The sequence below is a fragment of the Andrena cerasifolii genome, chromosome 8 (assembly GCF_050908995.1).
Source record: "Andrena cerasifolii isolate SP2316 chromosome 8, iyAndCera1_principal, whole genome shotgun sequence".
Taxonomy (NCBI): Eukaryota; Metazoa; Arthropoda; class Insecta; order Hymenoptera; family Andrenidae; genus Andrena; species Andrena cerasifolii.
Genome location: NC_135125.1, coordinates 950953 through 973546, shown reverse-complemented (window position 1 = coordinate 973546; position 22594 = coordinate 950953). Strand labels below are relative to the sequence as shown.

Below are 22594 nucleotides of genomic sequence, written 5' to 3'. Positions count from 1 at the left end.
TGCGTAATTAGAAATGCCGTGGTAAATGGATTGCAACTGAGCGCGTCCACATGTGCCATGATTTTCTCGGGACGATGCTCAATGGCATAGTTAAACTCCTCTAAAAACAGTGCTCACCTTGCTGCTCTCACACAAGTTTCTTTTGGGCCTGAACGTGCGGTAGTTGGTGACGATTTTGATTGGGATGACGAGTACATATCCCCTAAACGTCGTCAACGTTTTAATGATCGCGAGCACTCTGAGTTCATAACCCGTGTATTTTTCCTCGACTCTGGAGGTGCTCCTGTTTGCGTAATGAACGGGGTGAAACGTGCTGTCCTCTTTGTCTCGCTGAAGGAGGATTGCACCAAACCCAGGTAGCACGGGAACGCGGTAGAGAGCCTTCTTGAGCTGATAGCACGCCACTTTTTCTGCCACGCCCGCAAAGATAATATTATCGAGGAGTACCGAGGTATAAATTTACGAAAGTACCCCGTCAAGCCCAGGAATGTCCGGACGCGGGGGGGGGGGGGCTGTACATTATACATGAAGCACTGTTTAGGATTACATTGTATATATGACTCACTCGTGACACTCGGTCGGAGAAAGTGGACACATCTATATTTTAGCAAGAACCGGAAAACATAAATCTTTCGAAAGGGGACTGGTTAAATTGCGCTCTCGACCTCGTGCCAGTCGACAGGGAGATAGACCAGGCCATCAAGACCCGAGCCTCGTAAACACCATGGGTTCAAAACATCGATTTATCGCCATCTGAAGGGGCTGCTGGTGACGTCAGGGCCCTACGGGTTTTCCCACCTCGACGCCGGACTGTGCCCGAGGCGTGGAAGCTGATGCCCACGCACCCCACTTTCCACACGCTCATGAGGTGGCAGTGGAGGGGTGATTGCGGGTCGCACGACGCTGATTGGGCATGGCCGATTTTCCGACCATGACGAAGGAGGGTGGAACGGCTGCAATGAGGCCCGAGGTCGAGAAACTATCAGAAGAACATTGACTCTTGTAGAGTTCGACCATTTTCTCACGAGTCCATACTTTGTCAAATAGTACTTACAGTTCACACATTTTTACTATATTGTTAATTTCGTTTAGTTGAGTTTATTGAATAAAGTTATGCAAAATCAATTGAATATTTCCCTATTCGAGGGTGGTCCTTCATTAGTCGGCACTCGGTTGCAAATTAAACCAACTCCGAAGGAATTCTAATTCAACCGCGGGGATTAAACTAGCACATTTGGACAGTTAAAATTTGCCTCCTTAAATACGTTCTGTGTGGTTGTAGTATCAGCCATAGAGTCCTCGATACGGTTACAAATGAATGGCAATTCAGTGGTGCGATTAGTTTGAAAGATAAAAAGAATCAAGTAGTTTGTATTTTCCTAAACAAGATAGGCTTAATTGAAATGATTCAAAGTTAGGATGTGGGCTAAGCAGTTGATGATTCATATTTTCATGAATTACGTTTTAAAGATACAATCATTTTAGAGGCTTTTGCCGTTTCTAACTTCTCAATATCTGCATTATATAATTAATGGTAGCCCTAACTAATTAGGCTCAACACCAGGGGCATATTTGGACATTTTCTTTGGGGCAGATTTATTTGAATAAAAAATTCGACCAAATTTAGCGAGTATAATAAATTTTCTAGTGCTTAATCGTTCATTATCTCGAAAAATTAATTTGCAACAAAATTTTCCGCGGAATAGCTCCCATTTTCCATCATCTTTCATCAGTTTTTATGTGTAAAATAAAAATTACGCAACGAAATAATAAAAAAAACACGATTAAGCACTAGATAATCTAATATACTAACTAAATTTGGTCAAATTTTGTATTTCTGATGAACCAGATCAAGGCTACAATGGTCTCCGTAATATGCTTAAATAAGAAAATGCTGCCAGGAGATCACCTATAATACTGTCCAATAATGTTTTTCAACCTTAATAAAATATATCGTTTCTGATGAATTTTTAATCGCTGAAAACGAATTTGTCCGTGGAAATGGCGTAGCATGTCAGGGTTTTGAGAAAATTGAGGTTAAAGTGCCAAAAAGCCTATTTTGGCCATATTCAAGCCAATATATAAAAAGAATGGTAGGTCCTAGCCAAAATCCGAATAAATCGAGTTCAGCAAGAAAAAATATACAAAATACATATATTACTTTAAGAGTTACAATAAATTCTAAGCAAGCAACTGCGTAGAGGAGTTGTAGGAGACTGAAATCTGTGGTTTACGAGATAGGTTTTATGGCGCTCAAGAAACTGCGTAAATGCACGAAAAAGTTGTATATATTGTTACTGCTTTTTGAGGTCGCTGATTACGAATCAGACGTGAGCTTTAAACAGTTTGTTTAAATAAATGATTGCAAAATTACATTTCTTCTAAAAAGTGGCTGCAGAATCGTATTCTAAAGGAAATATATATGCACACAGTTTGGGAATATGGTAGTTCCGCTCACCGCCACTCGTTCTCACCGCAGCACCTACAATCGCGGCGGATCTACAATCGATCAGCCAATCAGCGCACCGCTTCGCTCAGTCAATGGAACGTTCGAGACGGCGTCAAACGGAAACGAGCATCCATCTGGAATCATTCTTGTTCGCACAGTGTTTATAAATGGACGTATCGCGTGTCGATTCCCCTTTTATCTTGTGAATTCTCACCGCACATCGTGCAATCGCGCATTGAATATAACAGCTCATCTCGATCATTTTTCACGCTCACGCGCTCATCAGATTGTGCACACGTCGATTGTGGATCACCGCGAGTGACGCTCACTCGTGGTGCTGCGAAGTTCAATCGCTTTAATCTCGTGTATTAATATAATCGCGAGACGGCTCACGCTTAATAGACCTTTATAAGCTCATGATCATTGTTTATGGACCATTTTAAATAAACAAACGCAATTCATTTCAAGTACTGTGTGGTGTGCCATTTTTTCACCGTCGAACCTAACCTCTCTGACATCCAGCGCGCTCAACCGCGAGAACTTCAAACACACACTTTTAAAAGAAATGTGAACACATGTACGTAATAAATTATTTATTGCTAAAATTAGAAATAATATACACAGTTTACAGACAATATGAATCACATAATACACTGGGCCACTGCACGTATGAACTGTACATATTTTTTGTAGATGACTGCCCCCTTTGCGGTGCTTGATTAGCGTGAGTCCCCTTGCCCCTTAAAATCTTGTCCGTTTTTATTATATTTCTCATCACGCAAATGTCTTTTTTCTCTTTGAAGCACTTTTAGGGGAATTACATTTATAAATTTCTCCTGTATTGTCACTGCATACGTTCCAACAATAGTCAACTAACATATTCTGTGCCGATTTGACAGCGTAACGTTTTTCTAAAGCAGCTATCTCTTGGTGGAATCGTTCACCGTGTTCGTCGCTGCAATCACCTAAATTTGTTGGAAAGAAGTTTAAATGTGAGTGTAAAAAATGTATTTTGAGTGACATATTACAATTAAGATTTTGAAACACTGTCAGCATTTTGGTAACAAGTTCTTGGTAATTGTTACCTTTTTTGTCTCCAAAAAAATTATATGCTACATCTGTAAATGATTTCCAAGCCCGTAGTTCATTTTTGTTCAATATTTCTTCAAACTGTCAATCTATAAACAGTTTTCTGATTTCCGGTCCAACAAATACACCCTCTTTAATTTTAGCGCCGCTTAAATACGAAAATTTTGTTTTAAGGTACGTAGAACCTTTTCCTTCTTTATTCATTGCCCTTGTAAAAGCCTTCAAAAGCCCACGCTTAACGTGAACTGGAGGTAATATTACGTTTTATATCTTAACTGATGCTAAGTTCTGAACGTTGTTTTTCACATAGTGTAAAATTGTGTTATTATAGAAGATTTAGAGTAATGTAACGAGTTAGATCAGTGGGACACCGATCTTTCACCCCCATCACTCGCACTCTACACGGGCCGCAGCAACCGAGCGCGGCCGCGAGAGGGCCGCGCGTCGGGTGGCGCTCGCGCTGCTGAAGTTAGCGCGGAGCCGCACATAAGCCGACGCTGCGGCCCGTTTGGACTTCGGGAGAGACTGCCTCGAGCGCTACAGGCTAAGTGTCTGCGTCTTTTTTATCTCCTCCTCCTCCATGGCTCGCAGAGGACAGCGTGAACCATCCTCTGGACGCAGGTCGACAACCATCGTCGATTTCCTGGACAAGGTAATCTGTGACCCGACAGCGTTTCTTACAGCCTCCCCGCGGGCAGTGCCCATTGGGCGAACGGGCCCCGGACTCTCCGACTAGGGTCATTGGCAGGGTTGGAACGCCAGGACACCGTACCGTTAAATCGTCTTTCCCCCACACCTCCGCCGAACCGCAACGGACGCACGCGATACGCGCCACGACGCACCCGCGAAAGCGACAGGAGTGGACCCAAGGTAGGATTCCCTAGACGCGACCGGCCACGGCCGCCAAACCCTAAGTCGCTCTTATGGAGAAGCATGCATCTGTTTTCCTAGACGTGTTTTCGGCCGCTGTGTCAGCGCGCCTGCCCCAGCAGCTACCTAGGCTATTCGAGACGCAACACAATACGATGAGTGTCTGTTTTCCGCCATTATGTTGGAATCTCCTGGCGGGCGGCTAGCCGCGGCGGCCAAAATAAGCTTGATTCCTCCAAACTAAGTCTAGCGGCGCACAGTGGGGTATTTCGCCTTAAAAGCTGGCCAAAAGTTGATTTAAAAAATTTCGCGCAAGCCGTAAAATTTTTGCTACTCCAGACAGTTGAACATGTGAAGAACAATGTAGCAATATTGTTTTTTTTCATTCGTGTACTCATGAAGCAACAGGGTTCGTCGAAAGATACGAGATTGTAGAGCACGCATTTCTTTCTTAACCATCCTCTGAAACATCGTTGGCTTATCAGTGATTTTTACATGTTGTAAGAAAATTCTGCGAATTCTTCCATTATGGAAGCTTTTCAGGTCAGTATATACTGCAATTTCGCGCTGATTTTAGTTTTCCATTATATATATTTGTATAGTTATTAACGTTTGAAGATAATCAATAATTCAATAAATTTTCTTTGCGATTATAAGATTTCATTAATGATTTTGTTATACTTCAGTAATATAACTAGGGGATTTCTAACCCAGGAGCACTGAGGGAGGTCTGGGGAGAAGGAAGTGTGGGGGCGGCGGTAGCAGGGTGGGGGGAACCAGGGCGCGGGGGAGCTGGGAGAGGGAACTTGGTTGCGCGCACACGAGTCTTTACACCTGAACTACCCCCGAAAATTTTTTCAGACCTGACCCATAGCAGAAATTTTTTCAGACCTCACTGGGGGAGGGGGTGGTCTTCCGACATGGCACATCCTCGAAAATTGTTCCCCCCAACGTAGAGAAATAATAATTATAAAAATACAATATAAATAGAATATAAAGATATCAAAATATAAAAGAAGAAAAAATATAAAAATATATAATAAAAAGAAAAATATACAATTTGAATTAAATAAAAAAATATAATTATGGAGGCGGCGGAGATGGCGGCGGCGACGATGACGTCGGCGGTAACGGCGACGACGACGACGGCGATGATGATAGCCCCTCCGGAAGGGGTGATGGTGGTCGCGGGCGCCGCGGCCGCTGCAGGATCATCGCCGCTAATGGCACCCACGGCTCGACGCGTCTGATTTGCAGCCGCGGCGCCCGAAACAGCGGTGGCGAAGGCGGTGACCAGCCCTAGAACATACAAACATCGATATAATATTGGTACATTAAATATAATAAACATCAAACGCACAAAACAACGCCATGTATTACATACAGACGGAGACGGCGACGGTGTAGGTGGCGGCGAGTCCTAGAACTCACAACAACCGATATATAATATTGGCATGTTAAAAACGTACTAAACACCAAAATTCGCGAAATATTACAAAATATTAGATACATACCTCATTTCGCCACAACGTCCGATTAAAAGTAGGAATAATTTTCCAGTATCCCATTATGGCTGTGGTACACTTAGCAAAACGCTTGACAGACAACTGATCTCACACCGCTGATACAAGTTATCACATGTGGGTCCATGCCTAAAGTTGCATACGTTGCAAAGTAGGATGCTTTTGTTCTTCACCTTCTTCTTTGCACTCATCATTCGACTAGACCATGTCACTTGAACGACTATTTAACATCTATCGAACAACTTTTAACAACTATTGAACATCAGTACCATTTATGGTACCACTCGGTACGTCTATCGTACAACGCTGAATGTGTATTGAACGTCTATCGTACCACGCTGAATGTGTATTGAACGTCTATCGTACCACGCTGAATGTGTATTGAACGTCTGCCGTGCCACTTTGAAAACGTGTCAAACCACTTCTTCATAATAATTATACGCATCGTTTTAATCTAGTGTATAGCACGTGCAGGAGGTTGGGTGGGAGGGGGAAGAAAAACATTCTTATCTGCATTGAAAAATTGATTATATTTTTTCGCATTTCTCTCTGCCGTTTATACCACCAGTTGAATATTTTAAATACATTTTGCAAGGTCATAACGCTTAAAATCCCATATTGGGTAACAAGGGATACAAGTACAAACATGTAATTGCGCTGCTACTGCCTCGTGAATCGACTAGTAGAACAGGGAACAGTCTAACGACACCGCTAGTCATGGTGATAAACGATAACAAGATCGATTACGTGCACTGGGTTAGGCGTTTTCTGGAAGTGTCACGTCAGGCGGGTAACAACTCGCACGAAAAGAAATTCTGTAGATTATCGAGGAACTCCGTGAGACAGGTCTCATTATAAATTAAACCGCGCGCCGGTGATGTGCGTTGTATGCATCGAGATGCTGATCAACAAATTTGGGGTATCGCTCGAGAAGAGTGGATGCTGTTAATAAACTATACGTAGAAAGAAGCATTAAACTTTTGACAGAGCAGCGAGAAGAATTAGAGAGGAGGTTGGTCGTGTTTCAGAGAGATATGCTGACTTTGCAAAACAGCGTTCAAAGGATATCGCGGGCACTGAATCCTATCCCCCAGCAGCACTGCAAAGGAGAATCATGCGAGACGGTTGCACATGTCCAGAATTTCCTCGGAGCGACGGGGAGCACATAATGCATGTACACGATAATTATTGCATCATTCGTGGCAAAGATACCTCTGCGATCGAACATGTAGCATTATCGAAATCCAAGAGTAAAGAAAACCATGGTTACGTGAAGCGCTAATGTGTTGAGGAATTAAATACTCCAGCTCGAATACATTTCCCACGCAGACGCGTCATAGTGCATGGATATGATGATCTGTGGCACGTTGACGTTGTACAAATGCGTCCTTACTCGCGATTAAACCATGGTCGCCACTACATACTCGCCGTCATCGATGTGCGGAGCAATTTGCATGCGCGGTGCCGCTCAAGAGTAAAAGTGGCGCTGAAGTGATTGTAAAGAGTTATAACGGTGGGACGCTGATCTTCTGCCCACCACTCGCGCCTGGTGCGGGCCGCCGCTACCGAGCGCGGCCGCGAGATGGCTGCGCGCCGAGCGGCGCTCTCGCTCGCGAAGTTCGCGTGGCGCCGCATATAAGTCAGCGCGGCGGGCCCGTCAAGCAGAGTCAACCACGAGCAATACAGGCGAATGGTCAGAACTCGCCCAGCTGTATCACTGTGTCTTTTTGGTTTCCCCTACCTCCACGGCTCCTAGAGGAACGCGAGCTCGCCAACCTCTAAACACAAGTCGATACCCTCTTTCGATCTTAGGGACAGGCACCGACTGCCTCGGAGGACATCCCCTAGAAACCGTATCTTCCGCGGGTTTAACACACTGGGCGATGGCTTCCCGGTCAGGGCCACTGGTGGAGACCAAAGCTAAGGCACCAGAACGACCACCACTCTTTCCTTCACCTACCGTCGACTCGTGCCGAACTTCGCGCCGCGACACGCCACCAAAGTTAAAGTTAAGCCGACAAACCTCTGTTAGCCAGCATAGACCTGGACGGGTTTTTCTGTACAGTCAACTAAATAAAACCCGTTTAGCCATTTCACTCGGCCGCCATATACCCCCGCCCGAAAGTCGCCGAACAGCGCCTACCGTCCGGTTAGTAACCGCGCTGGGAATCGGTTACATGACCGGGGATCATTTCCAAAGATATTTAGAGGTTGGCATTCGAAAGATTTACAAATCGGCCAAGGAAAAGAATTTTATAACGCCGATGTGCAGAAACTCTTGACAAAGCATGACATTAATCATTATTTGACGTATTCGGTGATGTAGGCCTCCGTCGTAGAACGTTTCAATCGAACTTTGAAGAACAATATGTGTTTACGCTCAATGGAACCTGTAGATGGACCGATGCGCTACCACGTCTACTTGCAGAGTATAATGCACGAAAACATAGAACCATCAGAATGCGTCCTTGAAATGTTACCCCCTCCCCCCGATCGCTCATGAGCTGCTAGCCATCGTATACAACAATATAAAGATCGCTGCTCCAACGAGATTCAAGTTGGGCAAGTTTGGGCGGGTGAACAAATTTAAAAACATCCTCGATAAAGGTTATACACCGAATTGGACAACGGAGGTGTTCGAGATAGCCAAAGTACAGGCAACTAACCCTGCAACGTATCTGCTCGTCAATTCCTGTGGAAAACCTGTTGCAGGGGGATTCTATGAACACGAGTTGCAACGCGTCACCGATCCTGATGTATATCTAGTGGAAAAAGTGTTGCGTAGAAAGGGGGATAAGGTATACGTTAAGTGGAAGGGATTTGATAAAAATAAATACATGGTATAATAAAAATAATGTATTGTAAAAATAAGTACATGTGTGAATAATTTTATTTTACACACTAATTCCTCTATTTACAATGATGATTTAATAATTACAATAATTTCCATTTACAACGGTATTTTATAATGCCCCCAGGGCAGCGTGTCTGTCGAATCAGGTGCGATATACCGCTTGTCGTCATATAGACTTGCAGCAATTTTCAATTCCGAAATGGTGTACACTTTGTACAATTTCGATTTTATGTATGATTGCCTGCGAGTAATTTCGATCTCTTTGTGTAAACACTGCTCGCAGTCGTCGAAAGTTATTGTTCTGGCTACGACATTATTCTTGACACCTTTCACCTTTTTCATGTCTTTTTTGCCGTCTACGCGGAGTGCATACATTTTCGCTCTAAGACCTATGAATTCCGTCATTATCACGCCGTTATTTTCATCTTTCATCAGTTCCGGAACCTTCTTATTTACAAGCGGCATATCATACACATTATTGGTCGGATAATCGCTTGTGTTAAACCTATCGATATTGTGTTTCATGGTCTCGTAGATATCATCGCATTGAATGTGATAGATGAGGCTATCAGTGTCTGTATATAGTATTTTACATTTTTGACCATGCAGTGGAGACATGTACTCGTGATGAAATTCGTACAAACAAATTTTTGATATGTCTAGAATGCACATACCCACGTATATCGGTTTGTTGAATTTCACCTCGAGTTTTCGCAATTCAACAGCTATTAAATTTTCCGCAAAAACACTTCTGCTGTAGAAATTCGGTTTCGCGATCATTGCCTCCGCGCCATATCGCCCATCCCAGTGTGTTAAAAGTTTTACATCTACGTGATTTCGCACATTTTCCATAGTTTTACCGAATACCGCGTTATTCATCAATTTGTACAAATTTTTTCAAAATATTTTATCGCGCGTGTTCTAAATCGTGTATTGAGTTGGATATAATCGCGAAACCAGAGAGATTGAGCAAATTGAAGCACGCGGTGTATCATTGTAATACTTAGATTGTGACGCGCACTGCTGCAGGTTGCGGTAATAGATAACGTAACGCTGCTTATCGTATAATGTCGCAAGTAGCTTTTCCTGTCTTTTGCCAGGTGGTTTGGCACGCGTCGGGCAGAACGGCAAATCAGCATGAGCATCATGCAGACGTTGCGGATATTCTAGATCTATCTCGAGAATATAACCCGTGAGCGAATCGACAGCGATTGAAGACACGTCAAATTTTTCAACTTCTTCGACCCATTGAAATTTTTGCGAATGGCAAGGGCGGACGCATTGCCCATCCATATAAATTGTTTACGTCAAAGTACATCAAGTACATCTAGTACGATGACTGTTCCGATGCGTCGTAAGATGGCATGTACTTGCAATTGGCTTGTGCGTATCTTCCAGAACGTTGACTTAAACCGCCACGTATACCGCGTTCGATAACCATAACCATATCGACGTCGGTGAATAATTCGAATTTAATTTTGGAGTGTTTTAGCATGGCATCCCATGTGAAACCAGGTAAAGTATAATAATGTGTTGCATATAATCCGTAACTCTTGATACAACTTTACAAAAATTTTCAAAAATATCTGCCAACAACAAGATATCTGTTTTCAAATAAAAGTCGCTGTATTCGCCCAAGGTTCTAATATCGAAACGATGCCAGATGGTCTCGGCATGTGCGTAATCGCTCTCGGATACAGTCTTGCCCGTTAACGAAATGTAGAATAACTCGCGCGGTGGTAAGCATCGGTCCTGCAGCTTGTTCGCGCAATCAAGGTATTCATTCGGAAAGACACCCTTTCGCGTCAATAAATCAAAATCGTTGGCGGATAATTTTTCAAATTCTGAGCGTAAAATTTTTAATTTGTTTACGCTGAGAAAGGACGCTAATTTGTTGAGACTGGTATTTAGAAATTTGTACGAATCGATGAATCGCAATTTAATACAATTTCGCGAGTCTGATTCTTCAGCCGTATCTTCGACATTTTTCATGAATGAAATATATTTTTCTTTAGTTATGGGCAATACATCAACGTTGCCTTCGAAAGCGGTAGATATTTCCTCGATAATAAAATGCGAATCATAGCCGGATAAATTATGGAAAACTATTGCGATGTAAAAGGAATTTTTATAATTTAAATTGCACTCCGAATGTGCTGGGCCTCTAAGCCGTCCGGATAGATGGCAATGATCACGCACTCGTTTATCATCGGCCTCGAATGGCTTTGCACAAATGTGGTAATGCGTCGCGCTGCGAAATGCCCTCCACTGGTTTTTCGTCAACTTTTCCATGGGAACATTATTGGCCAGGATGGGTTTGGTAAAATCCGCAAAATTTTTTAGTTCTTTGACGAACCAAGAAACGCAATCCACATCGCGATGATATCGATATGCTGATGCATCGTACGAGCAATGCATATAATATCCGATACTGTGCAATTTATGAAGTTGGTATGCATACAATTCATGATCCCCCTGCCTTCCTGGTCGTCCTCCGTTTTCTCCAGGATGCATTCGAGATCGGCGTATACCACGAAGGGAAGTCGCTCCTTCCTGCGATGATTCTCAAAACTGAGCCATTTGTCTGCTTAGCTGAGTAGCAGGGTGTCACAGGCGTTCATCTTTCCGCAGTCAATCTCGTGTGTCTCAAACTTTCTCAAACTCAAATTTTTTATTTCCTGTGAGATATTTTTAATATTTCATAAGTTTATATACATACCGATGACCGATGACTTTCTTTTCCTCCTGACTGCACAATTGCGCGCCCACGAGTCGAGACAAGTCCTTGATCCATGCAAAGTGTCCTACATTGCTGTTCCCCTTTTCCGGCGTATACAGTAAATTGGCATGTTGATCCCTCTTGTGGCTGGTAATACGTAGCGGAAAGATTGTCAGCTCCTTTTTTGTCTTCTCCTCCGCCTCCTTCTTGAAACTGTACACATTCACCGAGATGCCATTCAGTTGTTCAAACTTTGTAATTTGCTTCATGGACATTGGAAACTCAATGCCCTGGAGATTTAGCACCGACGTATAATACGTGTATGAACTTGGACGATCGACATGTCTTTCGACGGGGTGTAGAACGGCAACCACTGCCCACGCGAAACACGCATTCTCCGCGGATTACACACTAATCGTTGCTCTCTTTAGCAATAATTCCTGCGGCAACTTGAAATGGCATCCCGCGCGCAGTGGATTGTACTTATTTATATTGACGGTCAGATTAAGGATTCGGGAGAATGCCCATCCGCTGTCGCGTCCCTGGAATTCTTCCAAAGATGTTAGTGTGGGTGCGACGACGCATCGCTTGCACCACTCTTGCAGATCGGATGCGTGGAAGAGTTCACAGTTGCGGGTGCTGATGCTTTTACTCTGACGTTTGTCACCCGCCACAAATTCATCATTAAACACCGTGTTCACTTTGAGGCTCTGATGTTTCTCCAAAGCGATTTGTAGATGCTTCAGCATAATGTTCTCCGCATCCTAGGGGAAGTTGCGCAGTTCCATGTAGTTTGAATTTTCCATGACACCGATTAATACGCGGCTGCTGAAAGCAGTGTCTATTTTTCGCCACAAAAGTCCAGTGTTCGAATGCCTGGCACCTTCATGCACGAAACGTCTGCGCAACGTATATTTTAACCCTTCGAGCTGCGCGATTCGAGCAACTAATTATTGCCAAACATCGATTGATAATCGAGGACGTTTCACTCGACTGTATTCTTAAAACGATTCAGGACACTCGTTGCACCGTTCTTCCCAAGCGAAATATTCTTCTCGCGTAATCAATCGTGCAGATTGATCCTGCAGTTGACGTTCTACTTGTGCGAATTTTTCCATGGTCGTAATATCTTTTCCGCACAACACTTTGCAACGATTTGAGTCTTCGTGCCGTTTATAGCATGCTTTTATGGCTGGTACCATGATTTGCTATCTCTGTCTATCTCTTTCGGTATATCCCGTCCCCTCGAATGCATTGCGCGCAAATACGGCGTTTCGTCCCAACATTGTTCGATGCACTTTCTGTCGACACAATATAATTCTTTCTATGATTCACGCGTACGACTCGCGTACATCTCGCGCAGCTGCTTTATCCTTAAGGGTGGGTTCAAATGACATGCGATCGCGCGATACGCTGCGACGATAAATCAGAACGCTTTAAAAAAAATTTTAGCTTTAGAGTAAATGCGATTGTAAAAGTATAAATATCATATATCAATATCGATTCTCAGCAATGGCTAGCCAACCGATGTACGAATGTGTGATTGGCTAGCTATGGCGCCGTATAAGAGATTCATTATCCAGTTTAATAGAATATCTCAATACGTACGCAGCACATATATACGAGGAATAAGAGGTGGGGGTGAGGGGGATGGGGGGGGGAGCAATTGCACCGATGTTTAAGTCCGTTCTCACAAGTTATTGCATCAATCGCTCAGTAGCCCCAGTGACTTTCGATAGACAAGCAGTGCTTCGAAAAAATGTGGAGTACCGGTGTTGAGGGTTATTATGTTCCGATCATGCAAGATGATGGTGTATATCCATGCAAGAAGAACACATTTAACAAGTACGATTTAATTTTTTCATACCTTATCATCGTTTTTTTTTCATTTATGTGATTTCCTGAAAAAAAAACGGTAATTTTCATGATTGGGCTCTTAGGCTGCGTCAAGCATCACGTTTCATGGTCAGAAGATACGCGCTAATGCCCACGTCGTATAAATATCTGGAAATCGAAATCAGCGTATGACCTCTAGGGCTTGTGGAAATTGTTCTTGGCGAAAATCGCGGGAATCACTTGATATTGCCTATTCCAACATGGAAAAACGCTAATGGAAAAACGCGCAGACATCGAAGAACGCGCTCAATTAACTGGATTGGCGAATTGGCGGTGGAATTTTGTGCAGTATATAATTCGCGATTTGTGAAGATGACGCTACATAATAAGTCTTCTTATTTCAAATTAGAAACTGCGGAATTTTATTTAATCTCGAGCGTTGTATCCGCCACATATATTCGTGGCTTTACGAAAATACGCAACTTGTCCATAGGAAATTTTCCAGTGGGGGAGGGGGGGAGGGAGAGAGACAGAGAGGAACTCAGGGTACTCCTCTCGCCCCCGAGGCCGGCACGTGCACGCGCCAAAATAGGCACGCCCAGGACCGAAGGGGAGAGGTCGCCAGAGGGGGCCAAGGCGAAGACGGGAGAACTCCCAATAATTCTCGCAAGTTGGAGCATACAAGGGACACTCCTCCCGGCTGTCTCCATAGTAGGAAGAAGATCGGGACCCACTGGGGACGGGAAACAAATAGCCTCAGAGACACCGACACCCACGGGGAAAAAAGAAGCAACATCCCCACGGGTCGACCAGACGGGCACCGAGACATTGAAAGAAAACCCGGCAGAAATACCCACACCGAGGTTATCAACACCCACACCCGAAGCAGGGAAGTCGGCGCCAACTCGGAACGAGAGGGGTGACAACAACAGGAAGCAGTGGGGGGGGAATACCCTAATATGGAAGCTAGGGACTGCCAGAGAGCGGGGGAAAAAAGAAGCGACAGAAAGGAAGGGGGGCAGGAGCAAGGGCGAAAAAGCGAATGAGGTGGAAATGGGGGAGAAAAAATGGACAACTGCGTACACACGCCAATTACCCGGCCAATCTCATGACAAAAGAGGCCACAGACACATTAACAAACAAAATCGCGCACGAGGCCACGCGGAGAAAAGCACCGATAAGGGTCATGAAACACGGTCTAAAAACGGGCCTGATCGTCACTTTACACGGCAAAGGGCTGTAGGAACTTATGGACCGGCTGATAGCGGAAGAACTATTGTGGAACGACAGGCCCATAATTAGGCAGGAACTGGAGGCCCTGAATAGGAAGTGCGATGATCAGGTGCTCGAATACACAGACGGCGGATGCATGGATATTGGAGGAAATGGAAGAGACGATCTCTTCCTCCAAAGCTACCAAGTGACAGGTGATCAGAAGTGCCCCCCCCCCCCCCCCCCCACAGGAAAGTGGAAGGGAAATCCGAGTACGTATGCCACACGGCACGATCAACGCAATGGAAAGAAAGGGCCTTAATTGAAACGTTGAAACGTGGAGGGCGGCTTCCTCAGAAGCACAGTGAGGGAATACAAATAGGAGCCTCAAAAGAAAAGGCCAGGAGCGTTACCACCACCGGCCACATCACCGATACCAGCGGAAACAGCAACACCAGCATCACCAGCACCACTGCCATGACCACAAACGACACCACCGCCAACACCACCACCTTCACCACCACACTCGGCACAACCACCGACACCGATGACACCACCAACACCACCATCGACTCCAATATCTTACACGTACACACACCCCACACCCACAATTGTTAGACGTACGCAGTACACAACAACGAATAAATGCATTTTGACCAACAGAACCGGAGTGTCGCATTCTTCCAAACCCCCGCTCCCCACCTATCTCCGCTATCCAGCAGAAAACCCGAAATCAGCGTTGGGAGGGCAAAGTTATTTCGGGAGGGAACGGGATAAAGTTAAAATTAAGGCTCATAAAACTAGGGATGGGGTGGGAATAGCGAAAACAAAAAATATAGGAAGAGGGGCAACAGGGAACATACATCAGAGTCACCTTAACCGTATTATGGAGGGACACCGCTGTTAAGGGGGGGGGGGTGAGGAAAAAAATAGAGAGAGAGAGGACCTGGTGGGGGATGGGGGAGAAGCCAGGCCGCGTATGTGGCAACGAAAGAACGCGCAAAAGATAAGTACATCTCAGACATACTAACACTAACGGGAAACCCATCCCTCTCCTTTTAGGTCATGGCATTGAGAGTGGCGCAAATCAACCTGCACCACTGCCCGGCGGCAACGGCTATTCTGACCCAACTTATAAAACAAGCGAGAATAGACGTCGTGCTGATCTAGGAGCCCTGGCTCGCACACGGGATAGTCAGGGGCCTTGGAGCGGCCAACAAAATTTGGTCGATAGCTGTATCCAACAAATTAAGAGCCTGCATCCTGACAAGGAGCGTAACGTTCCTTCCACAGTTAAGCAACGCATATACAGCCACGATCAGCATCGAGACGGGCAGCAGGGAAAGCAACACTCTGAGAAAGTATTTGCTAATATCAATGTACTACCACTGGCAAACAAAAGACTTGCCGTTCGGCAGCAAGGGGGTGCAAATGACGGAATGGTGCCTCGACCAGGGTCTAGAGGAATGGACGCAAACGCCCAACAAACAATGTGGGGTTGCGCGACAATCAACGTCAAAAGGAGAAATCTAGTTGAGACAATGACAGCACAGGGGCTGGTCTGCATGATCACCGGCAATAGTCCCACCTTCGTGATGTCCACAAGTAAAGCGGTACTAGACATCACGTTGTGCTCCTAGACCATGGCCACTAATATAGAGAATTGGAGGGTTACTGACCAGGTCACACTGTCGGATCATTGGTACATCTGCTTCAACGTAAAGGGTACCGAAATAGACCACTCAATGTGCAGGAGAAATCCGTGGAAAACGGACTGGAGCGCATTCAGGACAGAGCTAGAGAAGAAAAGCCTCCAGCTGCCAAGGAGATACGACAACTTGACAGAGATCAACGCAGCCAATAAGGCGCTGGCGGACCTCCTGAAGGAGGCCTAGTAAATAGCAACCGAGGAGCCCCACAACAGAAACGGAATAGGGATTCCTTGGTGGTCAAGGAGACTGGCGATCATGCAAAACGAAGTCAAGAGGCTGGAGAAGAATGCATGCAGGAGTCACAGGAGACAGATAGTGTCGGTTTATTCAAGGTGCAACTGACGCGCTGTACCTCAGAGTTTCCTCTATAGCAGCATTGAAACCAAGCAAGATGGAGTGAGCATTTAATCTCTTTCTAGGAGACTACCGTGCAGGCCACAGGGTGGATGGAAGCAGAGTGAGGTCTGAAACACCACGTCTTAACTCGATGGAATCACCATAAGGAATTTTTGCTATTGGGCAGGCCATAACGATCACGAATTATATACGTTCGCAACCGGGAAAACCTACCCGTATAGTAACAGGAGACAGGCCCAGAAGACCCTAAGAAGGGCCAGAACTGGCTACCGAAAGGAGGTAGCACGGGCAAAGAAAGATACCTGGAAAGGGTACTGCGCCACGATAAGCAGAATATCGGACGCGTCAAAGATTAACAAATTATTAATGGAGCATGGGAGGACAGAGCTAGGAGCCCTCCTACGTCTAGGAAGACAATACACCTCCAACGATAACGAAATCCTACAGTTACTACTGGAGGAACATTTCACGGGCTCCTCTCGACGCCATAGTCGAGCACCTGGGCGATGACAGCCGAGGAGAGGACCCAGAGCCTGGCAGAACCGGTACCGAATTGGGAACTGGCCAGCATTGTGGTAAGCCTAAACAGGGTGAAATGGGCGGTGAACTCCTTCAAACCGTTCAAAGCACCCGGACTAGAAGGGATATACCGTAAAATGATGAAGGACGCTCTGCCCAGCACCGGCAGATCCATGGCAAACCTATTGAAGGCATGCGTGGCGCTGGGCATAGTACCCACGGAATGGGAAAACACCAGTGTGGTCTTCATTCCCAAGCCAGGGAAACCCGACTATACAATGCCGAAAGCCTAGACCAATTAGCCTGACGTCCTTCACGCTGAAGACGGCGGAGAAACTGATAGACAGATACCTCAAGGAGAACGAGCTTGTACGCAAACCTATACACCGGCAACAGCACGCCTTCAGAGCGGGCCAATCGATAGAGGTGGCTCTGTACGAACTGATAAGGAACACGGAAGAGGCCCTCGCACTAAGGGAATTTATGATAGCGGGCTTCATGGACATTGAGGGGGCCTTCAACATGACACCCACCAGAGTCATACAGGAAGCAATGCGACGCTTCGAAGTAGAGGAGCCTCTACAGAGGTGGATATAACCCGTATGCTGACGTTGAGAACGCTGATAGACAGCAAGGTCTCCACGACAAAAGCAGCCACGGTAAACAGGGGTTGCTCCCAGCGGGGGGGGGGGCGGGAATCCTGTCACCACTAATGTGGTGTATGGCGGTCGACAGCCTGATCTCCAGACTGGAGAAAAGTAGGATGAAGGCACTGGCATACGCAGGCGACGTCACATTCCTGGCCATAGGCGAGGACATGACATTGAAAGCAGCCACGACATTGAAAGAAGCCAAGACAGCGGCTCGGAAAGCGCTGCAGGCAGTGGACGCGTGGTGTGACGAAAACGAGCTATCGGTAAATCTGGCAAAAATGGAGATGATGCTGTTCACAAGAAGAACGGACAGATGCACGTTAAGGGATCTCAAATACAAGGGACAAGCCCTTGTATTCACCAGAGAGGTAAAGTACCTGGGGGTCACCTTCACGGACACGCTAGGATGGACCACACACATCACAAGGCAACTGGAGAAAGCCAGAAACAACATGAACATGCTGTGCAGAGTGGTCGGACCAACGTGGGGATGAGTCCCGAAAGGCCCGAAGGTGGTGAAGTGGATCTACGAGGCCGTCATAGTTCCCAAGGTCACCTTCGGGACAATAGCCTGGTGGACCACAACCGACATGACCACAATCAAGGACAAACTGGACTCGCTACAGGGAAGAGGCGTGAGACGAGTTCTGGGAACCTTCAGAACCACGCCGGTGAGGGCAATGGAGGTTCTCACAGGAGTGGTACCACTCGACCTAAAAATCAAAGAGGCAGCGCTGAACACTGCGCATCGGCTAAAAAGCTAGGGACACTGGACCGAGATGGACAACAACGAGGCACCTTATAGCGTAAGGTTACATCACAACGGGATCACAGACCGCGTGGGAAACAACACCACCAGAACACTGTTCGGCATTCCCCAGGACCTGAGCGTAGCTGAGTATTCATGCGACAGGCGTTACAAGGTGGATATTTCGAACAGGGAAGCCTGGAAGGAAGACTACAAACCGTATGACAGGAACAGAGAGATGGTGTTCTCCTCGAATGGGTCAAGAAAAAACGGGCTCACAGGAGCCGCATGGATCAGCACCTTGAACTCGACTAGCTTCGCCGTCATGAGGCTGGGCGAATGGGCCACGGTCTTCCAAGGAGAAATATGCAGCATATTGGACTGCGCCGCCAGACGGATCGAGCTGGAGACCAAACGCCAGAGTCCATAGTAATATACAGAGACATTCAGGCGGCCCTGAAGGCCCTACTCAAGGCCGATTCGAGATCCAGGCTGCTTAACGCATATAAGGACAGGCTAAATGCGTTGACCGGCCTGGGGAACGGAGTAAGGCTAGTTTGGGTACCCGGGCACCAAGGAACAGAGGAAAATGAGAAGGCCGACGAACTGGCAAACCCCGGCTCGGATGAGATGACAACGGAAACGGACCCGGAAACACCGCTGGCCAAGGCCACATTCAAAGACAACGTGAGGAAATGAAAGGCAGCAGCCTGGAAGAGGAAATGGCAAGAGGAACCAGGATGCAAACAAGCCAAGGCATTCCTGGGCGAGGAACCACCATTCAAAAGAAGAGCGGGTCTGATAAACTACTCTAGAAGGGAAGCCAGAAATCTAACTGGGGTACTCACGGGACACACGAGTCTGAACTTTCATCTCCACAAGATCCGAAAGGCACCCTCGGATACGCCGTCGGAAATAAATCGAGTCAAAGCAGGAAAATAAACCGACACAACTAATAAAACATACACACGCACACGCACACAGACACACCGCGAGATAGACTATTTACATCTAAACGCGCGAAACAACGATCAACCAACCTGGGCACCACACCCACACACCCATCCCTCCTCCACCCCTGAGTTACAGGGTTAAAGGGAAGAAGGAAACACATCAGAACATACGGAGGCGGCAAAAACGCAACAGTGGAGCCCCCGAGCAAACACATTCCTCGCCACACAGGTGGACGCAACCATGCAGAGCAACACAAAGGGCGCCTGGCGCCAACGAAACCACTACTCGCCCCGATCCTGACCTTTCTGGTGGACCAGCGGCGAACTCGGAAACGGGACACCTGAAAGGGACCTAGATGGGCTAACATGGCGATCACCCATCAACAGCAGCGGCCTAGTAGGTTATCACCAGAAACACAAAAACGGACCTAAAACTAAACCAGAGTCCGATTAAAACCTGGGCCCACGGTGACCTGGCCAATCACCACAAAGGCAACACCCCGGTAAGGGGTAAGCCCAACCGAAGACCAGCCGTATCTCAAATAATAAATAAATCAAAAGTCGCGTTTAACCCCATCGAGCAACAGTTGAGAACAAGGGAAGAGGTAAAACGCCCTAACCTGGCCCGACGGATGGGGGGAAGGGAGGAAGGGGGGTAACAGAAAATCAAGTAAACTCACCGACACGCGATCCGCAAGCACAGACACAGAGAAGGGGGCAATAGAATCGCGGACACCCACGCGCACGCAACCACGAACTGCGCCACGGAACCTAGGATGGCACTTAGGCCAAACGCGCGACAAGATATAAGGGGAGGGGAGGGGGGAAGGAGCAATGGAATTTCTCAGAGCAACCGGCCGAGACAAGGACCGCGATGAAATTTATATTGCACAGCAATTTCGACACAGTCGGAGGCACCTATCGGGACGTCCGATCTGGGTAAAAAAAAAACATGATTGAGTTCGTTGCCCTCCATGCAGGATCTCGACGAAGTCTGCGGGACAACTCAGCAGGCTTAATCATGGAGGTAATCAAATCGTAGAGCAGGGGCGAGTACAAAGGGGAAGAGCAATCTTTCCCGGTCCCCGGGTTAAAACCCTACATGGACCCGATGATCAGTGTCCGCCGAACGGCGTGAACAAGGATCTTCGCGGAAGTTAAGGAGATCAAGCTTAACAATAGGGTAGACAAGGATAAAGACCAACAAATGAGAAGGAATTTCTTGGCCCCAGGGTCGAGTCAAAAACCGCCCAAAACTCGGGACTCCGGCGGCGAAACCCGGGCAGAAGGGGGCCCCTCTCGGTAGGGGAACACAGTACCGCAACCACCGCAAAATAGGAGAGAAAGGAAAGGCATCAGCACGGAGCAAACACCTGCCGTACCGAACCGCTCAACCACTACTCCCTACCAACACCGCGAATTCTTAACACGCACTCTTGGGGAACCTAATCCGGGTAACGGCTCCGGAATATCCGGATCCTAGGTTAAAATCAACGATCAGGATCTATCACGGTCACGCCCGACGATCGACGGGCACCTAAGAGATATCAACTAAAATACGCGCGGATGGAATACAGCCTACTCTGTACTATCGCTGGAGATACGTGCTTTGTCCCTGATTTCGAAGCTAAGCTAGGCCGGCACGTTCTCCATGATGAAAGCGGAGCCCCACTGCGTAGGGACGAGGCGACGCTTCATACGGCCAACAAATAGGTAGTCCAGGGCCACAGAAAAAGTCGGGTCGTCGTCCGAAAGTGGGGTAAACTGCCCTGATTGGGTTATGGAGGCTCCCCCTCGGGGGTGTAGCGAGTCCGTTAGGACTGCCTCTCCCTTTGTGGCCTCTGACATCATCACGCCACCCCGCTAACTCGGTAAACTAAACTAAGCTAAACTGTCTACATATTGGTTCGATAGCTCGGTGCGGGAGGAGATTAAAATTATTAATTCTCTGCGTTGGGGGTGGGGGGAGAAGTGTTTCGGGTCAACAGAGTGAGACGAGTGCAAAGAGGAAGGGGAAGGTCAGCGAAGAAGAAGGTGAAGAACAAAGGCATCCTACTTTGCAACGTATGCAACTTTAGGCATGGACCCACGTGTGACAAATTATATGAGCGCTGCGCGATTAGTTGTCTGTCAAGCCTTTTGCTAAGTGTGCCACAGCCATAATGGGACTTTGGAGGATTGCACCGGAGTATCTACCACCCATGTGGAAGAATAATCAGGAGGTATGTACCTAATATTCCGCAAAGTTTCGAGAATGTTTCTTACGATTTTAACAGGCCAATATTATATCGGTTATTGTGAGTTCTAGCACTCGCCGCCACCTACACCATCGCCGCCGTCGCCGTCGCTATGTAATACATGGCGTTGTTTTGTGTGTTTGATGTTTATTATGTTTAATGCACCAATATTATATCGATGTTTATACATAGAACATTCTGGGACTCGCCTCCGCCTTCGCCGCCGTTGCTTCGGGCGCCGCGGCTCCAAATCAGACGCGTCGAGCCGTGGCCATATTGGCTGCCATAGCTCCAGGACGAGCCACCGGCACCGATCGGCCCAGGGATGGCTGCGCGCTTTAGGGAGCCGTGGGTGTCGCGACCATTATCGGCGGTGATCCTGCAGCGGCCGCGGCGCCCGCGACCACCATCGCCCCTTCCGGAGGGGCTATCATCATCGCCATTCGTCGCCGCCGCCATCTCCACCGCCTCCATAAATTATATATTTTTATATAATTTAATTTATATATTTTTCTTTTTATTTTATATTTTTATATTTGTTCTTCTTATTTTATATTTTTATATTTTTATATTTTATTTATATTCTATTTTTAAAATTAATGTAACAATATATACTCATTTTGCATATATTATAATCTATATACTTGCCTGTATTCATCCTTCTCTCCTCACCAACACTAATTTTTAATATAATTTGTTTTTGTATATTTTTTCTATTTATATTCTATTTTTATAATTATTATTTCTCTACGTTGGGGGGAAAATTTCGTGGGTGTGCCATGTCTGAAGGCCATCCGCTTCCTCGGTCAGGTCTGAAAAAAATTCTGCTATGGGTCAGGTCTGAAAAAATTTCCGGGGGTGGA

At 46.5% G+C, this 22594-nt stretch overlaps 3 protein-coding genes across 8 annotated transcripts in view; all 3 read right to left on the bottom strand.

Moving 5' to 3' along the window:
* LOC143372209 (uncharacterized) overlaps positions 1–22594 on the bottom strand; it is a 568382-nt gene that overhangs the window by 433541 nt on the left and 112247 nt on the right. The window lies entirely within an intron of this gene.
* LOC143372757 (uncharacterized) lies at positions 8882–9570 on the bottom strand. The gene has a single exon (XM_076819305.1). The coding sequence runs from the start codon at positions 9563–9565 to the stop codon at positions 8882–8884; it is 684 nt and encodes a 227-aa protein (XP_076675420.1). The 5' UTR covers positions 9566–9570.
* Positions 11125–12706, bottom strand: LOC143372397 (uncharacterized). The gene is given in 3 exon segments (XM_076818546.1): positions 11125–11338; positions 11505–12268; positions 12605–12706. Coding segments are annotated over 3 exon segments (1080 nt in total).